General features: G+C 38.7%; 1 protein-coding gene across 1 annotated transcript; it reads right to left on the bottom strand.

Annotated features, from left to right (window-relative positions):
- Positions 1–191: 191 nt before the first annotated feature.
- Positions 192–14,163, bottom strand: man2c1 (mannosidase, alpha, class 2C, member 1). The gene is made up of 26 exons (XM_018739245.2): positions 13,915–14,163; positions 13,292–13,417; positions 11,993–12,116; positions 11,798–11,868; positions 11,491–11,668; positions 10,989–11,178; positions 10,732–10,838; positions 10,540–10,650; positions 10,371–10,463; positions 9,671–9,787; positions 8,797–8,892; positions 8,556–8,701; positions 6,865–6,988; positions 6,655–6,776; positions 4,012–4,097; positions 3,509–3,658; positions 3,147–3,229; positions 2,973–3,067; positions 2,768–2,872; positions 2,506–2,662; positions 2,174–2,317; positions 1,599–1,708; positions 1,380–1,459; positions 1,147–1,289; positions 974–1,077; positions 192–895 (listed from the first exon to the last, which is right to left on the bottom strand). The coding sequence occupies exons 1-26, from the start codon at positions 14,031–14,033 to the stop codon at positions 781–783; spliced, it is 3,096 nt and encodes a 1,031-aa protein (XP_018594761.2). The 5' UTR covers positions 14,034–14,163; the 3' UTR covers positions 192–780.
- Between the last annotated feature and the right edge of the window lie 6,925 nt (positions 14,164–21,088).

The raw sequence follows: 21,088 nt of genomic DNA, 5'->3' as shown, positions 1-21,088 counted from the left end.
TCAGTAGAATTTTCAGCTGAACAAAACTTACCACGAAATAAAACTACCCTCACCATTCTAATGATAAATGTAATTCTCTGAGAAGTGCTTATATGAGGTATCTATATGATTTCATACAACTAAGTCCACTAGAAGTCAGTCCATCCAAATGAGTTACACTGAAAAGAAAAAAAAAAAAAAGTCATCGAGTTCAGGTTTGAGTTTCCTTTGCTCAGATAAATCTCCTAAAGAAATGGAAACATTTTAGATACCAGCAGTGACAATATAGACAGACAGACCCTTATCACAAAGAAAGTCTGTCTATAAAATATACTACAGCTTGTGGTTTTTGCCAACATGTTTCTGAACAACCAGCCAGAAAAGTTATAGAGAGTATGCAACACATGAAATTCAGAACAAAAATGTAAAGGATGAAAATGTAATTAAAGAAAGGGCAGGAATTTGGTCAAGATAAGAATAAACAGTTAGTGATGCCAAGAAAATTGCATCCAGGCCAGCATGTGCAGTGGAAAAGTTCAGTAGGACCTGTAAGCAAGGACCCTACTGCATTCTTCCACCAACATGATAAATTCTCAGATCATTGAAAAATGTATTACACACAAGTGTTTAAAAATCTACCTTAAGAAAAGCAGTAAGAAGAATGGTTAATCACTTTTCAGTTCACACAAAGTATTTCATCAAATATTTAAATTAATTTAAACATTTTGGATGCTCAGTTGGAAAGTAATTAGAATGTGACCATAAACTCTCAATTTTTACATAACAGGAGTGTAATGTTCCTCACTGGAAGAAGAGCAGAAGGGACACAATTTGAAAGGGTTGGAAGTCCAGAGATATTCCAGAGGCTGTGACTGGTGTTGGTTGTGCTGATATACGACGCTCCACGAGGTCACAGCTGAGGAGAATATCATTATTAATTAAATTTTAGCTACAGGGTTGTGCAATCACTTGTTCCCAAATTAAATGTACTCACAGTATAGCCTCTCGTAGCGGCAAAGTGGTAGTTAGTGTTGCTGAGACACTGCTTCCATGGGATTCAAACATGCGAACCACAAGTGCATCCTTGTGGTTTTCAGCCTGCAAGGCACAGATACATAAGTATTGGCTTCATGGTGGGAAGTTACCCCAAGACCACTACCAACACACCTGTTTTATGGTCTCCAGGATCACTGCAGAAGGATTGATAGAAAAAGCACTCCAGGAACTCTGGTCAGGGGCATTGGGAAACAGGCGAAGGGGAAAGTTAAGATTGTATGCACACTGGATGACAGAAGATTCCTGGAAGGATCCTGTGAATTAAAATAGAAAAATAAAGCATATTCTCACTTCTGCATTAACCTCAAAACATTTCATGCAACTCAAAATGTGTTCAAACTTGCCTGAATGTGGCATGACTGCATAAGTGAAGTGATGTTGCCCTATGTCTGCATTGGCATCTGGAGCTTTAGGTGCACGAAGTCTGAAAAAGGGAGACAGTTAAATTGTTTTAACAACCACTTCTTACAGTCCTATAATTAGTTTGGTGCGTTCAGTGTTGCTCTAGTGTGCTAAATTAAAAGTACTGCAGTATTTCAGAAAGCAATCAGGAGAGAACTTACAGAGAAAGAGAAAGTGTGTTCCGGTAAGTAGAGTAGCCATATTTGCAGTCATTCAGTAAAGCCACTCCAAAGCCATATTCTGACAAATCGGCCCATTTATGACCCCATACCTAAGAATTATAACACACATATGTCAAACATCTTGTATGTTTGAATTGCTTCTGGTTGTTCTATGGCTATTCCATGTGATATCATTGGGATTCATCACACATCTCAAAGCCACTGACAATACATACAGTGGATCCTCAACCATCAAAAACAATTGGGACCAGTACTCTGAACATAACTGTAAAACCACTTAATAACAATGAATGTGCCTTGATTTATTCACAGATTAGGTTATGTAGAAAACAGACAAAGCAAAAATTAAATATATGCTGTAACACATTTATTTTCATTAACTGCTTGTCCAATTTAGGGTCTCAGTGCTTTTCATAATTATTCACAATTAAATATTCCCAGAAAAATGCTCAAGCGCTCTCTCTGACATCTGTATGAACTGTGTTATACTAGGGCTGATGTTGGAAAGCTCTGGGATGCTCATCTCATTCCAATTCAGACTAAGTATTCTCTACCTCAAAGCGAGCCCAGTCCCATGACGTGTTCCTGTGTGTTGGTCTCTGTACGTGGCCAAACTGGACCTCGTAACTGGCATAAGGGTTGTGCACTCGCACTGGAAACTCCACTTTCAAGAACTTATGGGATTCTGCCCAGTCAACCTGTTACAGGAAAAATACCCAATTCCCAAGGATGTTGAGTGTAAAACAGGACTCCAAGATGAAAAGCACAATGCAACAGCGCTATATGACGTAGAATGAATCAAGGTATTACTGTACTATATCAGCTACTGAGATATTTATGTTTTTTCAACTTTTGCCATGAAAGATACTGATAACAGGATACTGACCTTTGTACTGAACTTTAAATAAGGGCACATGGCATCCAGTATGATATCCTGTGTTAGAGAACTCTTCTCACTGATCCTCAGGGTATATGTCACAGTCCCGCGAAGTCCCCCGGCACTAACCACTGATAGTGGTTTGTCCACTTCTACAACTGGCTTCCTACAGTTTACATGTCCCAAAAGCAAGAAACACAAATACTGTATAAGGCCACGAATGTGTGAAAGAAGGGTAAACAATAATGTAATTCTATTCTGCTGCATTCACCTGGTCTGCAGATGGTAATCCATCACATCCCAAGCATCCCAGTACAACGGCACATCGTCAAACAAAACAAACTGGTTTCCACAGCAGCTGTCTGATATGGCTTCTCTGAAACCCACAAGGACAGTTAGGTACATGAAGTGAATATGGCAAGGTATGTGAATAAATGGCATGGAACAAAGGACTACACCAAAAAAGAAATTCTCACCTGTTTGTTTTCACAAGGCACAGGGAGAGCAAAGAGCCAGTCTTATTTACAACTACACGGAGGATACCATTCTCCATGAGCACATTACCGTCTTCCTGTGGACACAGCAAGGACTCATGATTTTGATGATACTCATAAGTCTGATATTTTTTGTGTGATCAAAAAGTTAAGTACCTGAACTATGACTGATACAGGACATTCCGGCTGCACAGAAGCTGTTATAGAGGTGATACCCACACTGGGTACTTTTACCAGGGCTGCAAAATTAAACAGCAATTTTTTACCAGAATTTCAGCATTTCTATTAGCATATTTAGCTCACATTTTACCAATTTCCAGTTAAAGAATTACATGAAGCTCATGGTACCAAATAAATTACAAAAATATTCAGAACCTTCACTTATGAGTTTTAACACATTTACAATTAGTTATACAACACTGGACCCACTATGCTATATTGTTGGAATCACTGGTTCTGCATAAAGTTACACTTAGTAACAAAGCATGTTATGTGACAATTCTGACTCTTATTTGTACCTAAATTGGATGTGGTGGAGTGGTTAGACAGTGCGATGACCTCAGTCCGCTCCCAGGGTAATGTGTTGAAGGCAGCCATGGCCCTGCCCTGCTCAAGACACAGAGCTGTACATGCCTCCTGTAGCAGCCTAGACCCAGAGCTGCGGATTTCTGCAGCACATAAAGTCAAAATATAGAGAAGGGGACATACACAGAAAGGAAGATGTGGCATGCAGAGAATAGTGGTTAGAGCTGCTGCCTTTGGACCCAAAGGTTGCAGGTTGAAATCTCACCTCTGACTGTAGTAGCCTTGAGCAAGGTACTTCTCCTAAATTGCTCCAGCCAAATTACCCAACTGTATAAATGGGTAAACAACTGTAAAGTAGCTTAACACTAAGTCACTTTGGAGAAAAGCACAAGTTAAATGAATAAATGTAAATGTATGTAATGTAAATGTACTAACTTTTCCAGAGTTACAAGCGTGTATTTGAAGTCCTATTAAAACTCTTAGGTACACGATTTACCCTGGTAGTATCCGAGTGCATCCTGGACCACCATCTCTATACAGCTTCCTGGAAGCACATCATGAAATTGATTGAGGAGCAGCAACCTGCAGAGATAAAGAATGACATCCAAAAAGTCCTCTATAGATAAGAAAACAGTAGCTCAGGATGATTTTGATTACACCCAGGAGCACTGAAAGATGCATGAAACAGACAATGGTGCTGGGATGTCCAGAGACAATCAGAAACAAACCAACTGACAAGCAAGAACAGTTTGTTGGCAGATGGAAAAAACAGCACATAGCATGAAGAAACAACAGAGGGACCAGCTTGAAGCTACGACAACTCATATACACCATGTATACCACCACGATGTAAAGCACGAATTGAGAGAATTACAGTAGCAGTTCAGGGTGGAACGTAAGGAGGAAACAGTAAAGCTGTCAGAGCTTTGAGGCATTTTTATGTTGCATATATGCAGAATACATATTAAAGTAATAAATGAAAGTAAAATAATAGGGTAAAACAAACAAATTAGTAAATCAAATCATACCATGTAATTTATATTAATACTATAACTGGCTCCTGTATGAGAAATGCCACAAATTTAAATAACAAAATATAGGACATTCTTACACATGACAATGTCAGCAACATAATATATTTATTTAGCAGACTCTTTTCTTCAAGGCGACTTCCAATGAACTTTATGTAATCAGCTCACACACCTTATTCACCAAGGTGATTTACACTACTAGATACACTACTTACAATGGGTCACTCATCCATACATCAGTGGAACACTCTCTGTATCACTCACACACTATGGGTGACCCTGAACATCTGAATGTCTTTAGACTGTGCAAGGAAACCCACGCAGACATGGGGAGAACATGTAAACTCCACACAGACTGAGCGGGGATTGAACCCATGTCCTCTCACACCACACATGTGCCGTGGGACAGTAGCACAACTTGTTGTGCCACCGTACAATAATATAAGATAATTACAGTTGACCTTTGAACTGCGTGGGTCCACTTATAAGCAGATTTTTTTTCAATAAATATATTTGGAAATTTTACTGAGATTTGCGACAATTTGAAAAAACTCGCAGATGAAATGCATAGCCTAGAAATATCAACAATATTAAGAAAAAGTTAGGTATGTCATGAATGCATAAAATATCAGTAGATACTAGTCTATTTTAATCATTTACTACCGTAAAATATACACATAAATATGTATAATATGATATAAAACACTGTAAATGTAAGACAATATTGGTGTAGGTACTGACAGACAGACATGATTCATCTTGTAAACAGATGACGTAAGCTTACGGTATCGATAATGTATTTTCTCTTCCTTATGATTTTTTTTTTTTTTTTACATTTTCTTTTCTCTAGCTTGCTTTATTGTAAGAATACAGTATATAACACATATAAAACACAAAATGTGTGTTAATCGAGTGTTTATGTTATTGGTAAGGCTTCCACTCAACAGTAGGCTATTAGTATCAAGTTTTTGGGGAGTCAAAAGTTATACGCAGATTTTCAAATGTGCAGGGGTCGGTGCCCCTAACCCCTACACTGTTCAAGGGTCAACTGTATTTATAACTTGGCTTTTAATGTTGTATTTTCATTCATTCATTCATGTCCACTGGCAAGGTCCAGTGCGACAGTGGCCTGAATTATGGCATTTTAGAAGTTTTGAACGTTAGTTGAAGAAAGAACTAGGGGGTTTTACTGTTTACTCAAATCCCAAGGGAACAACAGAAGACACTTTTGAAAAGTCTCTCTTATGGTCTTTCTATGTGATTTTATGTATTTATTTTATTATTTATATCTTGTTTAGATATTTAAGAACTTCTCATGTTATAAAATGTGCAACAGCATTTTGAACAATTATTGTCCAGTTTTTGAAAATTAACAAAATGCCATGGAAAGTTTATTTTCTGAAGCAGGTGTGGAGCACAGAATGTTTTGTTCTCTTATTTAAATGCTCCATTTCACTCATTTATACTCATTCAGAGAAATCAGGGAATGCTATTGCAACAGCCATTCAAGGTAAGCAAGGTGTTTGTGAACTGAACAGAGAAAGTCTATTACCCGTTGTTAGAGACTGCTTTTAACATTTAAAAACTGTCCTCGTACCAATTAACAGACAGCCTGAAAGCAGTACAACAACTGTATGGCACTGGGACTGAATTGTTCTTTTAAAAAAGAAATCTTGCCAGCTGACTGAAATATTACAACAACAAAGACAAGTGGCATTTATGTGTCAGTTTCTTGGTGGTGTGCTGAATTCATAAGTCCAGTGTATGAAATAGTAACAGTTGTGTTGTGCGAGACCATGTTATAGCTGATCATATTTAATTTAAACAGCTTGTGACCTATATCTTTTTTCTATAGCAGGTGTGCAAGATAGCATGTGTTTTAGTTGGCTTTGATTTTTTAATTGAAATTTCTCTTTTCATAAGGCATTTCTTGTGAGCGGTAACAGCTTATTATGTGAATTTCAGGAGAAAAATATTTGCTCAAAAGTAGCCTTTGTTACATGAGAGAAATCTGTATAATTTCATAACCCATTGGTTTTTTGTCATACAGAACCCTTTTATATGAGGGCTCAGTGTACCAGGTTTTATGCAGTATGCATGTAGCCTACCTCCATAACTCCTGCAGTCTACTACTTGGGTACTGGAATGCTGAGTTTCTGCACAAAGCTAGGCTGCTGGCAACCTCAGCATCATGAAGCAGAACTTCACACTGGCGATTTCCTAACTTGATCTGCAGGCATACAGGGATATAGAGGGACTCATTAAAAACAAGATCAAATCCATTGACTCAATAGGCCTCCACAGTTCAAACCTCTGACCTGTGCCTGTGTGGTGTAAGTGCCATTGTGGAGTTCCAGGAAAAGTTCACCAGACCAGCTACAAAAGAGACTGGAGTCTGCCTCAAGCTTTGAAAAAAACACATCAGGACAAGACATCTGAACCCTGAAAAATAAGCAAAAATATAAAGTATGCATCTTGAAATGAGACAATGTCTAAATCAGTTCATGCTTTTGGGTAATTATGTTCTCAAAACTATATACAGGTATGCGCCACTTAACGACAGGGTTACTTTCTGTGAAACCAGTCGTAGTTCGACTTTGTCATTGTGCGAACACCATGGAATTTACAGTACTGTCTTACATTACGGAACTTTAAGTAGAAAGAGTACACTCTAAAATAACAATAAAAACTACTGTACAGTAAATACATAAACCAGTAGTTGTTTATCATCATTATCATGTATTATATACTATACATAAATCATATATACTTTCATATGTCTGGTTGGTTTGTAGCTGGTTTGTTTACAAATTCAAAACACGCGTAAAACATGATGTGAGCGATGCATCCCGTTACAACCCATACGACGGCTACAACGTCGCTCTTTCATAGGAATTTTTCAGTCCTTTATATTTTTATGGGACCACTGTCATATATGCGGTCAGTCGCTCCCTGAAACGACATAAAGCAGCGCATACCTGTACACTCAATCCTCCATTATTCAGTCTCCTAATGATAATTAATACCACTTAATGATAAGTCTCTCGCCTTCTTGGTTGCATCCTGTTTTACACCACTGTGCTTTAATTTTCTAATATTTCATTTATTCAAGTGAGATATAGACCTTCTCTTCCTGAAGCCAGTTTAAGCATATCATAGTAAATTTGCTTTATGAAAGCATTTTTATTTATTTTATATAGACACTAGACCCTTTACATTCACAGCAGTTTTATGTACAGCTCCCCCAAAAATTAAATTTTCACAAATAGTGCTATTACCCTTTGGAACCAGTAAACCATAAAAAAAAAAAAAAAAAAAAAAAGCAACAATAACAGATCTTTGCTTTTTGAACTTATTCATAATTTACAGAAGAAACAAAGTGAAACATGTTAAATATGGAAAAAAAAAGTTCTCATTCCAAATATAGACAAAAACAATACAAAACAAGGCTCTCATAAGAAGAATGGTGAGAAACCTTTTATACACAAGCCTATGTTTGCTACTACAAGTAAAAAATGCTTTGCGGACCCATTGCTCGCAAAAATCTTCACAGAGGCAAACAAAACCCCCCCAATATTTTCTGACAACAAACTGCAAAAAAACCCCCATTTTTATGTCTAAATATGAAGGGCTGAGTGTGTCATTTTCATTCTATTTTAATGAGTTACAAAAGTTTTTTCTCATGATATTAGGCATCGTTTATGGAGATTTGTGGGTGAACTTGGGATTTGCCAGGATCAAACTGGTATTTTTCCCCACAAGAAATAAAGTAAGTCATTTTATTATCCTTTTCTGATATTTGGTTCATTTTAGGAAAAATTAGAAGTGGATAACAGTGAATAAGCATATAAAAATGTAATATGAAATTAATACAGCAAGGAATACAGCAGGATATACATAATGCAAAGCAAATCATGTACATTTGATACATTTGCAAGGTCAGAGAGAATTCTTTGAGCTGTTATGCCAAACATAGCATAGTCTGAGTCTAGAAGTAGAGAAAACTTACTTGGGTAGACCATCTGTGTCTGGGACTCTATGAATTCGATCTAGCATAAGCTGCGTGGGCCCTCCGCCACCATCTCCAAAGCCAAACAAAAGTGCACTATGGTTTACTCTTCCTTTGTCCTTATTGTTTCTTAGAGTCTTGAGGAACTAGAAGTAGAGAGATGGTTGTGAATGCAAGAAGCAATCTGAGAAATGCTGTGACACTCTCAGAAATGCTGTGATACTGTTATAGAAACACTCACATCCTCAACTCTGCCCTTCATCTCATAGGAGTTCCCTGGAGGGAAATGTGTGAGAACTCGGGAGCTGTCCAGGCCTTCCCAAAAGAAAGTGTTATGCTGGGGACAAGCAAGTCACAGTGCTATATTAATTACATAAGCTCTGCAGAGAGGTAATGGAGAATTCAGTCAAATATGCTTGTCACAATACTTACACAGCATGTGTTACTGAAAATCTGTTTGTAAGTGAATTCTTGTAAAAAAAAAAAAAAAAAGTTTTTTAAAAGTAGAATCACAACCAATTCCAGTACGCAATATACTGGCAATAAAGAGTTTTGAGTCAGAAAATATTTGATTCCCAAGGCTTGCCTTATCCTTTAAACTTAAAACTGTCTAAAAGTCCATAATTTCAGAACTACTTTAGACAGCTTTAAATTCAGCCATATGAATCACATGTTCAAAATACGTAACACATTTACATGCTCAATTTTTTTTCCTCTTTTTTCCATCTTGTTGAGTATGTCACTTATTTTCACATTTTATTGTGTGGATTTATTCTGTTGTTCTTAGGCAGCACAGACACTGGTACTGATGCTCACTTTCTATGCTGTGAGTTTAGAGAAGGATTCAAACCCTTAAGTCAATTCAGAGTTTACATGATCTCCCTATATTCATGTGGGTTTCCTTTAGGCACTCTGGTTTCCTCCCAGGGACAGAACACACATTTCAGGTGAACTGAGAACTCTAAAGTACCCCTAGTGTGTGTATGGGTGAGCAATTCAGTGCTTTTGAGTATGACTGCCTGTGTTGGACTGACATGCTGCCTAGGGTGTACCCTGTTTCATGTTCTGTGCCTCTATGGCTACAATCTATTGTGCTGTGTGCTGTGTGCTCTCACAGGGAAAGTGTTGACCAGGTTCCAGCTAAGCTTTTGAGTCAGGAAGCGAGTAATCCCACTGCCCCGCATTATCTGAGGGAGCTGTGCAGAGTAGCCAAAGGTGTCTGGAAGCCAAAACTGCCGGGAGAAAGTGATAAGAACATAGCCAAGACAAGAGAAAAAAGAAATTTAGCATTAGAAAACTGTGCCTGAAATATAACATTGATTGTGAAGCACAATATTCATGAATGACAGCAAATGAATTTCAAATGTTAACTATAACACACTGCTAGCTTCACACACACACACACTTTCTGAACCGCTTGTCCCATACGGGGTCGCGGGGAACCAGAGCCTACCCGGCAACACAGGGCATAAGGCCGGAGGGGGACACGCAGGACGGGACGCCAGTCCGCCACAAGGTACCCCAAGCGGGATCTGAACCCCAGACCCACCAGAGAGCAGGACCCAGCCCAACCCACTGCGCCACCGCGCCCCCCTTACTGTTAGCGTCATAAAACCACAAAAAAGAAATCTCTGGAAAGGCTGTGCGCGAAACTGCTGTTTGGCACAGTACCTCACCTAACTGAATGAACTGATTAAACAAAATACTGAGCTATATAAATAGATAAAAGTGTGAAACTTAAATACTGTCAGCTAAACAGTTAAAAAAGGTCTTGCATAGTGCCTTAATGAGTTACAAGTGTGTCTGCATCAGTACCTCTTTACAGTAAATCCCAAACTCCTGCTGGAAAAAGTGCTGGCCCAATAGAAACTGGCGAACCATCGACTCTCCTGAGGGCAGGTTACCATCCTGAAACAAGAGACAGATATGACTTCCAGGAACACTGCTGGTAAGTATGTGAAAGTGTGAGCACTGTGGTCATTACCATTTCTACCCACGTTCCTCCGACAGGGACAAACTGCCCCTTCTTTACAAAGTGCTTAATCTCAGAGAAAAGCCCTGGGTACCACTGCTTCACCCACTCAAACTGCTGAGCCTGCAGAAAAGAGAGCAGGGTCAACAGATGATCAACAGCTAGAACTGTTCATGCACAAAGGATGTGTTCTGGAGGACCTGCCTGTGAACAGGTGAAAATAAAGTCTGGATTCTTCTCCATAAGGCGAATTGCAGTCACCCAGCTGCGAGCACACTTCCTGATTGTTTCCTCATATGGCCAGAGCCAGGCTACAAAGAACAAACGTTATACTTACATCCCATTACACTTGCAGAGCAAATCCTCTGTGTGAGTTTAACATGACCTATATATAATTACTGTAAGCCACGTGAATTGCTTGTTATAACTGCATAGCATTTTGGGTCTTGAGGAGCTGACACCTGAGTCAATATGGCAGTGGCCCATTGTGTGGACAGTGTGTTGACTTTCTCCATTCTTCTGGCTGAAAAACTTCTGAGCGAGGCTGTGGGTGCCAAGAAAGGAGCTGGGGTTGGCAGGATCACACAGATTCACCATTTCATTTACTGTGAATAATGCCTGATAGCCGCGTTGGTTGTCCTCACCCAGGAACTTTGAATAACAGAAGAAAAAGAAAACAGAACTCATTACATGTATATATACATACATACATACATTACATGTATTTACTACCAATAAATAACTAACCAAACTCTTTCTACTAGAACAGTATGAGCTGCACTGTAACTGTGAAGTATGAAGAGTTCTTCATGGGGTGTATACAGCATAATTAGTAATTACCTAGTCTTTTAAACAAACCACTTATTATGAATCACAGCAATGAAAAATTGTTGTATTAACCATTTACACTAGGTAAATTGCCTGGATTTAGAAAGGCAACAAGAAATTTCCATATTTTTATACCTTCACAATGTCAACAAGCATTTCGAAGTCTGTCAGTAGCTCTCTAACATGACGATGAAACACAACCAGCTCTGCCCGCTGAAGGGTGTATGTCCTGTGTGGATCCGGAGCTGCAATTGCAGAATCCTTGCCAGCCCCAAACAATCCATTGCAAGCCATCTCCACATAAAGGGTAAAACTGCAGTAGAGGGAACATACTTGAAACTGGAAACTATACTATATGTACAAAACCACACGCTAACCTTAATGCTACACAACACCAAACTAGGCCTGAGTACACAATACATTAGCTGCAAGAACCACTGACCTGTGAGGTTCCTCATCTTTGAGGCTTGGTGTCAGGATAAAGCTAGTTTTCTCACCCTCTTTTGTTAGACCCTACAGTTGAGACAAAGCGCGCACAAAACAATTACTTCTGAATCTGAAAACCGATTCTATACTGAAGTAACCTGAGATTCAGGCAAACACAGTGATGCTAAAATGTTGCTTGTCTTCCCCTAACCTGACAGGGCTGCCCATCCCTCCAGATCATTCCTTCACCATCACTCTCCCAGCAGAGGTGGACCTCTTTCCCTCGCCAAGCATCAGGAATAGTCAAGAACACCTTAAACCAACATGTCCACCACCTAAAAAGAGAACAGAACTTTTGTCTCCATGGATCCAAGTGCAGTTTACACTTGTCATGGAGTTTCTTCCTTTTCAGAGGAGAAATGGTAAAAATACAGTAAAGCAGACAGCAATTTCAACAAGTCTTTATACACATTCCCATTAGATTACATTTGTACCTGAACTTACAAATGCAACTGGGACAAGAGCTCATTTTATAACTGGGAACTACTTGTACGTCCACCCACTCTATCACAACAAATAAAAGCTCAATTCATCAGGCTAAAAAATACATCTTAATCCTACAATTTGTTCACAGGTTAGGTACTGCTAAAAACTTCACATAAAGCTAAAACAATCTGACAATTTGCTATAAGACTTAGTTATTCAATTTTCATCAGCCGCTTATATAGTGCATGGTCTCATTGTCCCTTTGTACTGCAAACATTATAAGAAGAATCAGAAGAATGTGGTGCCCGTGTTGAATCCTATTATCTTTTATTAACATGGAGCAGCATTAAAGTGTACTTTAAAATGACTGATGATAAAAAAAAATAAAAAAAAAAACAAAAAAAATTATTCCTATAACTTCCAATTCAGTGTGTTGTGTCCTCCATATACAAGTGTGGCATTGCTTCTGAGCATCATTCAACTCAGGAGAATGAAACAAAGGGGGTTACAGTGTACTGAAGGATCGAGCGGGGGAAAATTCATTTAAAAGTGTTTCAACTTAAATGTCGATTGCACGTCTCATAGTAAACCTCACAAACTGGCCACAAGGAAGAGATTGATGTCCTAGATAAATGTCTGTCAGCATCTGGTTGATTTAAGCTTTCAGTGAAAATAAAGTAATAACTGGAATGTACCTCTGTTTATTCACTTGGTAGTTCTTGGATATAACAATAAAAAGATAATATGCTGACAAACTGGTTGGAGAAACTGCCAGCTCCCCATTTCCCCTTTTCCCTCATCTTAAGTTTCTATAGAGGGTTTTGCTACACACCATTTTTGCAAAATAGACCTGTGATGAAAATATCATTAGAAATAAACTCAGAAATGTTCCCATTTTCATAAATGTCTAAGTCAGATGTTCGTTACATGAGGTTCAAGTGTAACAATTTTTGTGTCACCTCAACAATTAAGACCCCAAATGTATTAAGATAGCTCTATGAATCCCGGTAAGCCGAAGACTTACGTAGGTCCAAAGCTATCTCCAACGCTGCAAGGCTCGAAGGTCTGCTGCACAGCCTCAGAGAATGAAATGCGTTTTGAAGTCATGAAAGAAGAAAGCGATTTCAAAGGGCATGTTTCCCCATATAACCTGAAAAGATTAGTGTTAATATGATTTATTCATTTAGCCAACACTTTTCTCCAAAGCAACTTACACAGTGTTAGGGTTACAATTATTTACCCAACTGAGTAATTTAGGGTTAAGTACCTTTCTCAAACAAAGGTACTACAGCTGGAGATCGAACCTGCGATCTTGGGATCCAAAGGCAGTGGTTCTAACCACTACGCTACCAGCTCAGCTGGCAGCTGCCCCTCAACAAACACTGATTGAAGGTAAACATCTTCGTAGCACAATATTTTATTAACGACTTTTTAAGCAACACAATCTATAGAGTAAAATAACAATTCAGATACCAGCGTGAGGCCAGACAGGTACTTAATGGTTACAAAATGTGCTAAGTCTAAGAGTATGTACCCAGCACGTGCGCAGCTGGAACGTCATCACAAACCGTTCAGTTTGGTTTTCATGACACTGACTGACAGCTTAACTTAAGCTTAACTTAAGTACTGCTGGGCGTTCGTGTTCACCTTCCACGCAGGTTGCAATCCGTGAAGTAAACGTCAGACACGAACTTCTCTGCTCGTTCCAGCAGAGTCCGTCGATTTTTCAGCACAGGCTGGTGAAACATCGCAGCGACTGCAGACATTGCAGTCTTACAAGAGCTCCTGCAAATGTGCGGAGGGAACTCGTGTACGACACGTTACTCGCAAGATTCTCTCCTCAGGGCACAAAAGCAGTTGGAATATCATTCCGCGCTCCACCAACCCATCTACTGTACTTCCGCACACATGGAAATGTAGTGTGTCTGTGATTGGGCCACGTCACAGCTCACGTGACAAGCGCAGGGTTTTTTTATTTTATTTTTTTTTTTTTAAATTAAAAAAAAAAAAAAAAAACATTTATTTGTGATACTAATAAACACCCACGCTCCAGGGTGTACACACACACACAGGGCACGAGGGGACACACCCCGGAGGGGACACCAGTCCGTCGCAAGCAGTCCAAGCAGGACTCGAGCCCTAGAGAGCAGGACCCAGCCAAGAACGCTGCGCCACTGCGCACCCTCCCCAATTGGATGGGTAGATGGATACATGGATCGATGTATATGGAAGTACATAGAAGCTATACATCGAACAGCTGGTAGCATAGTAGTTAGAAGTGCTGCCTTTGGACCCAAAGGTTACAGGTTTGAATCCCACCTCTGTCTGTAGTATCCTCAAGTAAGGTACATACCCTAAATTATTTAGCACTAAAAATGGGTGAATAATCATAACAAGTAAAATAACACTGTAAGTTGCTTTTGGAAAAGTGTCAGCTAAATGAATAAATCATGTAAGTTACTAGAGCATGAGATTGCAGTGTGCTGGCACTCAGTCAAGATGCTTTGAACTGTCACTATGTTACAATATACTATAACAAGATGCCAGATGTAGGCAGTTCAAGCATTTCACTTCTTTCCCAGAAAATTCAAAGCGATCCCATACTGCAGACCTTTTTCTAGCTCATTCCATTTCATAAATGTTGTTGTAACGTGGGCCAACAAGGTTGGATCGAAGAGCAATTCTTTTTTCCCCAACAAATCCAAAGCACTGATCCAAAATCAAAGACAGTATTCAGGTACAGGTTCAAACAGGATACTTTATACTACACAGGCTCGGAGTCAAAAATGTAAATTAGTTGCACGCAGGACACCAGGAGTAATGACGGAACTCAGTACAAGATGCTCTGGAGGGTGAGGAATGAGTTCACTAAAAGCTTTGGTTTGCACAGGTTTTATGTAGCTTTTAAAAATAATTTAAAGTGTCACAAATTGGGTAGCACCCAGTCACATATCAGGGACCAAAAGATATAAGTATAATTTTCTAAGGGCTACTACCATTTGTGCCTGGTCCCAGTGGAAGGTGGCTGAGGAGACATGGGAAGAAAGCTCGTTTTGTTGGCTTTGGTTTTACAGCTCTGTGTCTTTAATTTAGATTAGATTTAGTTGCTGCTTTCTTCTGTTTTCTTGAGTTGTTGGCTCTTTTGTTAGTCTTGTTTTCACTCCTCATGTTTTATGGGAAAGAATAAAAGAGCCACAGATCCTCCTACAGTCATTCCTTGCCTGGTCACCTCATGATCCTGGCATGCCCAGCATGTTACACTTCTTCACTTTTTGTTACACTTTTACACCTTCCATGTGTGCAACTTTTCATTCTTCACCCAAAGCATATAAATCTTCTTGCTTCAACAAAGCTGTCCTTTCTTCAACCTGGATCTGTCTTTTGCTTGGGCAGCACCGTTGCTATAGAAGTAGTTGTGTTGTAGTTACTAAGAGTACTGAATGTAACACGAGGTTGGTAGTGGATTCCTTTCTTGCATTCTCTGAGCCTGGACGTGAATTTCAGTTCCTCTGAATGGAATATACGATGGAGAAATAAGACGATGTGTGCTCAACATATAGCAGGATATTACAGGACACAGAGCACAATAGTAAGTATTGAAATATTATGGAGACATTACTTGGTATAGCCAGATGTTTTGTTTATTTCTGTTTCTCTGTGACACCAACTGTTTATCCAGCATTACTGGAAATTACACAGGTGGTGAACAAAATAATGGAACTGCATTAAAAAAAGAGATTAATTTGCAGTAACTAAGTGTCACTTACAAATGAAGCCGCAAAGGTGAGTCATATTAGTTTGATTTTCAGTTAGCAGTATGTGTCAGCTATAAATGAGGTCTGAAAGTCAACAGTTTGATATGAGTTTTCAAACCAATATGAAGAAACTAACAAAGTCTCAAAGAGTTTAAATATAGGACATTAATAATAAAATCTGCAAAATTCTTTAATGTGTCAAGGGGGACATTCTCAAAAACAATGATGGCACATGCCAAACATGAAAAAATTGCATTGGCAAAAAGGACCAATGGTCACACGAGATGAAGCTCATTGACAAGGATAGACACTTGACAGGGTAGTTGCTAACTGCTACAAAAGTAAGCCTCAAAAACAGAATTGGATCAGCATCTCTGGTAACCCAATCTGTACAACAACTGCATTGTGGGAGCTTCACAAGAATTAAATTTATGGCAGGCCTGGCATTCGGAAACCACCTACATCTAAGACCAATGCACAAAGATGTATAGCCCGATGTACAAAGCATAAAACCTGGACCCCTGAGCAACTGAAAAAAGTAATATGGTCTAATGAGTTATCTTTCAACCCATTTCCTAGATCTGGATGAGTTTACATTAGGAGAAACCAAAGGATGCTTTCCACCCACAATATCTCTTGCCAGTTGTTAAACATGGTGAGATATCTGTAATGGTATGGGCAGCTATGTTGTGGGAGTGATTTGATCTGATGAATATGCAGCATGGTGGTGTAAGAGCCAAGAAATATGAGGCCATTTTACATTGCTTCCTCATGGTGTTCCCATATTTCAGAATGATAATGCCTCCATACACTGCTAAACAAAGAGTGGTTTCATGAACACCAGGATGAAATCAAACACCTTCCATGGCCTCCCCATTTACCAAATGGAGACATCATTGAACCTTTATGGGAAGTTCTGGACCACAAAGTGAAAAGTAGATTTCCACCTCCTTCATCTGTCAAAAACTGAAGCTTTTCTGAAGGCAAAGGATGGCCCCACACCTTCTTAGGTCTTAGATATTAGTGGGTGGGACAGTAGGTAATGTAGTAGTAAGCACTGTTGCCTTTAGGTTCAGAAGTTTTAGGTTCAAATCTCAACATTTTTTAAATAATTACAAGATTCCTGGAAAGGTATAATAAAGTATTATCTTGCGTGATTCTGTTGTTGTTCAGCCACCTAAGTAGAAGAAAGAACTAAGTCAACATTCATAAATCGTGCAAGATTTAATGAATTGGAAATGTGTTTTTCCACAGCTCCAGTGGAGCGCTTCCAGCATGTGTTCACACAATGCCTTGCCTGGAGTTCTCCAAGAGACATGGTACAAACTTATGTCAACCTAGATCTCTTTCTATCAGTACTGCTGATGTCTTTGATCTTTGTTGAAACTGATAGTCATCTGAACATGCATAAATTGTACTTTTGCTGAGATGTACGTCGCTTTGGACAAAAGTGTCTGCTAAATGAATAAATGTAAATGTAAACATCACATGAATTATGTGATTTGGCTTTTATAAATAGATTTTTCCAGTTTGCCTTCTTCATTTTATGGCTTAAAGATTAATATTAACTTGACAATGTAAGAAAATTTGAATTTCCCTCCCTGGCTCCTCACCTTAAGTGTGATATGAATCAGTAAAGTATTTCTTTACACATACATTACTAGATTCTGAAGTGTATTGATCACCTCAGGTGTCCAGCACAAGTTTCTGAGTGAATCCTTGGGTTTGTACAGTGGAGCTACTATGGAACTGACCCTGCTGAGGAACCTGGTATAGAAATTCACAAAACCATTAAATATTTGCATTTCTTTCACGTTGTCTCCGCCATCCAACCAGATGGAGGTCTACCTGGATTTCTGCATTAATTACTCATTATGTCTGATCTTCAACTAAGTCACAATAATAAACAATCATAAACTAAAATACACAAACAATTGTATTTCTTCTTGTCAATATTTTTCTTGTAATTTCTGATAATTTGAGCTTTAGCAGCAATAGGTTTATTTAAGACACAAGGTACAAGCCATAGCCACCTAGATTTCTGTGTCTTTAAAACCTTTCCTCTCTGCATATATTCCTGAAATTTCCCAGGAAAACTATTCACGTATTCTGCTTCTGAATGACTTGACAGAATTTAGACCAACCCCTTTATGAACTTTATCTGAGCTAAAACTTTTTAGTGCAGATAAAGAGGAGGACCTTTTTTTTCTAATTCTCTTGAAAGTGTTCAACAATGAGTGAATTGAATATATATACTGTTCAGAATCTAATAACTGGATATTTGAATCTTAGGAGGAAGGCAATTAAGTGAAGTTGAAGTATAACATGTAAATTGACCTGTATAAAGGCATTTAGTCTAAATGCAACACAGTAGAAGAAAATCACGGTGGTCACTCATCTTGTGTCTTTCCCTTAGCCCCCAAAAGCCGGGAGCAAGAAATGAAGCCCACAGTGAAGATATTACTGGGCACCCAACAACTGTGAGTTTATGGTACCTGTCATGTGCTCAGGCAGTCACAGCCTAACTCATGGTATAGCTTTCTAAAGTTTACAAGCACACTGTTTATGAGAATGTGTTCATTTTTAATTACTTAAATTGGATTTACAAGCTGTCTACCAGGAATTATGAGAAAGGTGTTCCAAGCAAGAAAGTAATTTTAAAACTGTACTTGTGCTCCGTCATAACAAAGGGAAATTCAATGCATTGTGAGTGACATCAGTGCGATCATGCAAGCATCATTCTCATTTTTCAGTTCTTGAGCATTCACATTATTGCATGTAAGTCTCCTCTACATGAGAGATTTTGTGGGTTTTTCTCCATTTGATTTTTAATGAAATGTTCAATAAGATGATTTTGTGGTTTTATTTGCAAATGATTTTTTTTATATGGTATAATATCAGTATTACCCAGTAATATAAATGGGTAAATCACTTGAGTGGAACTTATTATACAAACATCACACATTGGGAGATATTTCCAGTTTGTCATTACTTTTTACTGTAATTAAATTCCTTTATTAAAATGTTAATAAAAAATTAAGTTTTTTAATTTCAATTTCCTGTTCATTGCATCCTCAGTGGCAAAACACATGTAGAGATGTAACATTTTTGATTGTTAATGAAAGCTGAGTTTGCCAAAAAGACTGTTTGCTTGGTCAGTGTTCTATTTTATCTATTTAGTTTTTCAGTATTCTAACGTCATGTGCAGTATTATGTCTAAGGGCAAAAAAAAAAACTTTACAGACGTTTACATTTTTTCATTTAGCAGGTTCTTTTTTTTCCCAACGCAACACACAACATAGTGAACAAAAGTGCATTTCACCAACAGTTAGAGAAGAAAGCATAAAAAATAATTAAGTAACCCAATGCATGGGTCAGATGAAGTCACCCTTCTTTCAGCAGGCTGGCAGTTCCAAAGGCCCATAAACAGGTTAAAGCAGAATGGACGAGCTAACAGAGGATGATGCACCAGATTACTTTTGCAATGGAAATGTCTGAGCCTGCAATGGCAGTGATAAAGCATGGTACTGTTACCACAGAAAGCTTCAATGTGACATATATTTGGAGCATGAAATAACATGCAACACAGTATAGGCAGCAGTAACGCTGCAACTACCCATCAGTTGCCACAATATAAAGGTAATTAATTTATACCTAAGAACTAAAACTATCACCTGATTACCATGTAAACAAAAGGATAGTACCAATATTTTAAAGTCACTGTAATGCACAGTCTACGTGTCAGAATACTATCAGATTACAGCATAGATCGGAAATTTTTAAAAAGGTAATACGCAACACATAAAACAGATAATCTAAATCTATATGGAGAGTTGCACCAAGGTATCACATGCTTGGTTATAACATTAGCAAAAAAGTGATTTTGATGTCACAATGATGTAACTGTAGTCATGACTGTAAAGTGATTTAATGACTATTTTAATATTTCACCTATTTTATTATTTACCTCCTTTTTATTACATATTTTGAGAATTTCACTACACTAAAGTAAGGTGATTTCAATTCTACCACCCCCCTCTGTGCAAGGTTATGTGGGCTACAGCTCAGCCCCATCAGTTATATCGCACACAAGTCCCCCCAGTTTCTCAGTCATTTTCAGACCAAAGATACTGTGTTTCAGACCAGGTTTTATTAATATCAGGAGTTTTATCAGAGTGTGATAACAATGTGGCAATAATCACACACGCTGGCTGAAAGCGCGGTTGCTGCGAACTGGAGCCAAACCCAGCAACACAAGGTGTAAGGCTGGAGGGGGAGGGGGTACACCCAGGATGGGATGCCAGTCCCTCACAAGGCACCCCAAGCGGGATTCGAACCCCAGACCCGCCAGAGAGCGGGACTCAGCCAAACCCGCTGCGATGTGGCCATAATTAATAACTTAATTCAATCAAACCCATTTGAGTAAATTTCACCCTGTTAATGAAAGGATAAAAGGAGACTGTCTACATCACATTAATAAAGCAGGAAACTAATATGGACCCTTCATTAACTGATTAAATTGGCATACTTAATTCAGTGTATAAGAATGTAGTTGTTTTGTAGCAATGAAAGATAGGGTGGCTGAGGACTCCATATGGCTACAATCTGAACTGTGATTAAGAAAAGATAGTGATTGTGTGCAGTCCAGATTTACAGCATTACTGTCTAATGCTGAAGCACATACATTTAATTCTTCAAGTTAACTTTTTTCTGACAGTATTATCATTTTTTGACAGAATTATCTGGTATTGCATTGAAAGGCTGCAATTTAGATTTTTTTAACAGCAGCCCTAATTTGAAAATCTGAAATATAAGTGTTATTTGAAAGTGGTGGGGAGATAATATCTATAATAATAATACAATACACACACACACACACACACACATTTTCAGAACCGCTCGTCCCATACGGGGTCGCGGGGAACCGGAGCCTACCCGGCAACACAGGGCGTAAGGCCAGAGGGGGAGGAGACACACCCAGGACGGGACGCCAGTCCATCACAAGGCACCCCAAGCAGGACTCGAACCCCAGACCCACTGAAGAGCAGGACCCAGTCCAACCCACT

Source organism: Scleropages formosus, chromosome 7 (assembly GCF_900964775.1).
Source record: "Scleropages formosus chromosome 7, fSclFor1.1, whole genome shotgun sequence".
NCBI lineage: Eukaryota > Metazoa > Chordata > Actinopteri > Osteoglossiformes > Osteoglossidae > Scleropages > Scleropages formosus.
This window is presented reverse-complemented; position numbering and strand designations above follow the sequence as displayed.